Raw genomic sequence first — 5,872 nt, 5'->3', positions numbered from 1 at the left:
TGTTTCCACACTGTTAATTGCCCAAAAGGAGGGGCTATTTGTTTACCTTTTCAGAAGCAAAGGAGATAGATGGATTTCTCTTCAGCCAGCAAGGCCCAGAAGAAAGGCAGTTGATGATGTGACCTGAGACAGCCCAAGCAGTCCAAAGACCTCTGTCCTGTTACTGGTTACCCAAAGCATCAAAGCCTCACAGACTCGTGAGAATAGCAATTGCTGCCTACTGAGACACTTCTACCATTGCTGATGCTGTCTAAGGGACAATCTGGGATGCTTTTATCACTGAGCATTTTATACACTAGTGACTGGACTATTACAACAGACTAAAGGGTCAAGATTTTGGACATATCAATTAATGCTAAAGTGATTGGAATGTAACTGATTTCTGTGTAACCCTTGATATAGTTAAATTTCATTGTGACAACCTGGCCAATAAACACATGTAGCATTAATGAAAGGCTGAGAGATAAATGGCTCTGTGAACCTTGCCTTTATAGTTCTCTGGTCTGTTGCTTTGTGATGGTTGGACCAGAGTGCAATTGCCTTAGCCAGTTTCCTGCTTTGTGAGGGAAACCAGCCCCTAACACATCATCACGGGTCCAGTAGGCGCAACTGTACAGTGATAATAAGTAAAGATTATAGTAAAGTTATAGAGAGCATGAGAGATAGAACAGAGATTGAAATAATGGAGTCAGACACATTTCATGGTGGCATGCTCACATGCTCACCTCAGCCTCAGCTGGCGATCCATGTGGAGAGAACGCAATATTTATTGCTACCAAGGTTTTTATATTCTCTTGGGACATGTGAGCCCCCTAATTACAGGTGAAGACATATGTCACAGGAAAGGGTTGTGCTATAGGTAATACAGTAATGGGATGGGGGTGTTTTAGGGGTATCCACGCAATAGGAAGAGGAGGGACTAGGAATATACATGCGACAATGTGGGCAGATCCTAGATTCAGCATGGCAGACTAACTTTGGATGTTGCTGATCTGGTTTGATCTGTTCTCTGGATCACTATAGAAACCATTATGAGTAGGTTGTAAACCCGCCATGAAGGGACTAAACTGATGGCCACAAGCCTTTAGGGAGAAGTAGCCCACTCTCCTTAACAGCAGGGAGTGGGTTCTACTTGTGGTGGGACCAGACAGTAGTCTGGCAACTGACTGCCTTCAGGGAGGTACCTGGCCAATCATTTACCATTAGCTGCAAGCAGTGTCCTAAGTCTAACATATATTTGTGGGAGGCTTGGGAGACATCTTTCTGTTTCCCACAATTCCCCCTTTTGTTTTATAATAAAATTCAAAAGAGCCACATGGGCGACATGGTTATTTTCTATACATTGAAAGCTGTCTATGTGAAACTTCATGATCCAATTAAGATAACCAAAAATTCAGGTTTATGGAAAACATTTTTAATTCAGGCATGGGGGATAAAATCCTCTTAGGCCCATCTGGTACTGGAGGAAGGTATGAGAGGGATTGGATGCTGCAGCGGGAAGAAATAGAGCCAATAGGAATGTCTGCTTCTATAGGTGTGTTTATACCTTGCTTAAATACCCTCAAGTTTGTCCCTAAATTTCATTGTTTGGTTGTGTGGTCGAGGATTAGTATGTAGGTGTTGGATCTATATTGAGTTCATTTTTGCGTATGATGTGAGGTATGGACCTTGTTCCATTCTTTTGCAGATGGAAATCCAGTTTTTCCAACACCATTTGTTGAAATGGGTACCTGCTCTCCACTTAATGGGTTTTAGTCCTTTGTGAAAGATTAGGTGTCAAAAAAAAAAAATTAGGTGTCTATAGGTACTTGGTTGTATTTCTAGGTTCTCAATTCTAATCCTTTGGTATTCATATATACCATCGTACCAGGCTGCTTTAAGTATCATGGCTAATTATACATTTTTAAAGTTTTGTTTCATGTTTAAATAGTATTTTATTTATCCTGTGTCTCTTTCTTTTCTGTACTAACCTTACTAATTTCAGAGGATGATGTTTATTTCCCAGGGATACTGTAGCAGAAAACCACAAACATCTTGAAGGAAGCCTGACTAAAATAGTTTCCTGAGAGCGGTGTCAGCAATGCAGGTGGAGGGCACAATAAACAGTTTTGGGGCTTATTGGTCAATCTAAAATCTAGATCTTTCAAAGGATAAGTGTTTGTTCTAAATGCAATACAAACATATCTGAATTTCTTCTATGTCTCATAGTTCCATGCAGCTTTGACTATGGTAAATTATAAATACTTGGGCCTAAAACTGGTGTTTGTTTGAAACAAATTAAATAAAAACTAATCCATATCTGTTTCAGTTTTACTTTTTCTCCTTTTATAATCACTCAGAGTAATGGTTAGAGCTGATGAATAAGAAATTTGTGGAGTTTCTAAAGTGAGTTTTCTGTTACCTCTTTTGATTAAGCAATTGGGTGGGGGCAGGGGATGGGTTCCTGTAGAGAAAAAAAATTTTAAGAGTCTTTCAAGAAAGAGAGAAAATTTGCCACACTACCTTCCATGACAGGCTCTCTGATGCTTATTTTTTTCTGGCTGCAGACCTGAAAACAGGCTTTTAAATACATGAGTTGAAGAGACAATACCAACAGGGGTATCAAGAGTTTCTGGGAAATGGAGTCCCAAGTCAATGCCAATGTGTGATTTCATGAAAAGGTGACTCCAGGAGTAATTTCAGCTCAATGATTAGATGGGAACTCTGGGCGGTAGCTCTCCCCATCATTTGACTTTTTGTTTTGCTGTGGTGGTGTTTTGTTGTACAATTTTCTTCCATTCCCTCATGGACTACTCTGGGTACAAGGACAGACTGTTTGGTGAATTCATTGGGACCTAGCTACTTCTTTCGCTCTGGCTATGTGATGAGTCACTTTGTTTTTCACATACCTCTCATAGTCAAACTTTCAGAATGCGTTTTAAGGTATTTTATTTCCTTTCAGATACACACTAAGAACAATGAAATTAATAATCACAAATAGGTATCCTTGATCCCCAAACAGCAACAGACATCATTCATTCAAAGGTGCAGTTTCTACGTAAGCAATTTCTTGGTTGGTGTGTTGAAGGGTGGCCACGTCAGAATTATTGGAGTGTGTTAAAGGCTTGAATTTCATTAGAAGGTACAGTTGTGACCACCGGTAGAAGACCGGGTCAGCGCTTCGGAAGTGCAGATGGATTGAGCCTCAGAGTCTGAGCATCGTCCAATGTTGGCTCCAATTTTTGTGAGGACTAGGTTAGCAGTTTGAACCCACCTCCTGCATTATCAAAGAAAGACTTGGCAATGGGCCTCCTTAAATATTAGCCCCAAGTCCAACTTTGAAACAGTGGGTCTTGATCACTGAGATTGCCACGTGGAGAGACACGCTGGAAAGCAATGGGTTTAATGATTTCTGCGCAGGGAGTTCTTTTCAAGGACAACTCCCAAGCCTAGGAAGAATCAAGGGACACACATATATCCAGTTGGTCTGTGAGTCCTTAGAACACATTTTAGTGGAGTCCATAGTCTGAGCAAGTATTAGGCAACCTATCAACATGGCACTGAGAGGTCAAGGATCACCACAGATTACAATTACAATTACAATTAAATCACCACAGATTACAATTCCCATGTTGAAGATTGGCTGGGTGTGTCTTTGTTTCCTGAAGGTGAGAGATAGTCCAAGGGACAATCACATTTGACAAAAACTGCAGTTTAGCTAAACTCACAACAAGAAGATCTTTGCTGGTGACAACCTTTCAGGATTTAGGAAGTGAAGTTCCATCGAGTCTGTCTCCAAGGATCTATGTAAGTAGATTTGCAGAACCTCATCTGAGGGCAGGATTATAGAAGTTTAAGGGGGTCCATAGCAATAGCACCAAGGGGGTCCAGAGGTGCCATACTGTGCACAGAGGCATAGCTGGAGAATGTTTTAGAAGTCAAAGACTCATTAGGAGGACTCAGCACAAGCATGTCCGGGAGATTCACTGAGATGTTGTCCAGTGACTTCAGGCAGGGGCCAGGGTGCATCAGAGAATCAGGATTCAGTGGGGGTCCCAAGGGCTGAAGATCGGGGTCACAGCAGCACCCAGAAGCTTTAACAGCATGCTGGATCTCAAATCTCCGAGGGCCAGAGTCATCTGTTGATTGTTGATTCTCATGCAATGCCTGTGTGGGCAGGTGTACAAATGTGCTTGTTGTGTGGCTCTTGGCCCTGGACTTCACAGACTGCTGGTAGGCATCGGAGTCCCGAGGACGCCTAGTGCGAGTACCCTTTGGTGAAGCCTGGAGATACTGGGCAGATGGAACTGAGGTGGGAAGTAGGGAGACACTGGATCCTGTAGGACTGCAACCCATGCAGGTAGGGTCCTCAGGCTGTACAGTAGAGCTGTCTGCCCAGGAGTGGGTTGTGGGACGAGGACATACCAGTGCACAGCCCCCAAGCCCACTGTCTGCTGCCAGAGTCAGAGAGCGACGCCTGGCCCTGCATGGCTTAAAGGACCGCAGACGCCCCTTGACCATTGCACGAGTCCTGGCTCCTTTCCAGGCCGTCCACTCCAGGCTGGTCAGTGCTGTGGGTTCCACGTGGTCCAAGGAGGTGCGGTCCCTGCCGTGTTTCCACAGCTCATAGCGCTCGGGTTGCAGAATGCGCACGAAGGCGTCCATGGGAAATGTGACCCTGGCTTCCCCACAGCAGCACTGAGAAGCAGCTTTACCGTAATTAACCCAGCGCAGGGTGGCAAAGTTGATGGATTCCGCACAGTTGAAACCGTGATTGAAGCCAGCGTGGTATCCATAGGGGAATGTGACCATGAACTCGCCTGCTCCCTGGGTGATCCGACCAACAGGAATGCCGTTCTCCCTGAGGACTCTGGGTGAGATGAGGGCCACCTTGTGCCGCAGGAAGTTCGCGCAGCCACTGGAACTGCCAGGGAAAAGCTCCCTGGCCAGTCTCTCCAGCCGGGCTCCATGCTCAGGGGGCACCGCATACCACGTTTTGGGCTCCCCGAAGTGCAGGTAGTTGATGCTGTACAGGTCCATGTCCTCCGTGTGCCAAGTGAAGGTGGTCTGCCACAGGCCAAAGTACAGGTAGGGGGTGTTGACGCCTTTGATGACAACTCCACACTCCTGCTCCAGCAGATCCTGGATCGTCCCCAGGTGTCTGAGGTTCCAATGCTCAGTATTTTCACCAAATAAGGAGCCACATACTCCAGCCCCATAAATGGGAGAATTGTACATGCGGCTCTTCCAATAGGTCCGCTCCAAATCGTCAACATCCCGGTGTGTGGGAGTGCGGTATCTGTCAGTGTTGGCCAAGTGGCGATACTCCTCCACGGTCATGGATTTCTTCTTTTTATGGTATTGCAAAAAGACACCTGTTTGCCCAGTAGTTACCTGCTGCACAGGACTGGCTATGAGGATGTATCCACATCGTCATAGTTCTCTCTGGCTGTCCACTGTTTGGATGGGATTATCTTAGCCAGGCCTGCACGGTGGGCACCTTGGGATTCCATGTAAGCAATGTATTTGTTGAAATCCTTAAATTCTTCCATGGTAGGCCGGAAAGTCATGATTTTAAGGCTTGAGTTCTGGCTTCGATAGTCCTGGGAATTCATGGCTGCAAAATAAAGTCAGAAAACCCGATTCTTATGGATGTTCTGTGTATTTGGATGCTGTGCTTTTGTTTCTTTTTCTGTCTGAAAATCTCTTGCAGTGTATTGATGGCTCTGTGAGAGCAAATGCACTCTCCCCAGGCATGCTGATTGACCAAGGGAATTCTACTATGATGGACAACTATTGTTTCCCCCAAAGAGACAGGATTTGTGCACACGGAGTGGGTTTTCCCAGATTGCTCCTGGCTCATTATGCTGCTTTGGAAGTTTATTCAGTTGGA

General features: G+C 44.9%; 1 protein-coding gene across 1 annotated transcript; it reads right to left on the bottom strand.

Annotated features, from left to right (window-relative positions):
- Nucleotides 1–3,822: 3,822 nt before the first annotated feature.
- On the bottom strand, nt 3,823–5,594 carry LOC142427573 (lysine-specific demethylase 4D-like). Its single transcript, XM_075532783.1, is given in 2 exon segments — nt 3,823–5,402; nt 5,405–5,594. Coding segments are annotated over 2 exon segments (1,770 nt in total).
- Between the last annotated feature and the right edge of the window lie 278 nt (nt 5,595–5,872).

This window comes from Tenrec ecaudatus, chromosome 15 (genome assembly GCF_050624435.1).
Source record: "Tenrec ecaudatus isolate mTenEca1 chromosome 15, mTenEca1.hap1, whole genome shotgun sequence".
NCBI lineage: Eukaryota > Metazoa > Chordata > Mammalia > Afrosoricida > Tenrecidae > Tenrec > Tenrec ecaudatus.
This window is presented reverse-complemented; position numbering and strand designations above follow the sequence as displayed.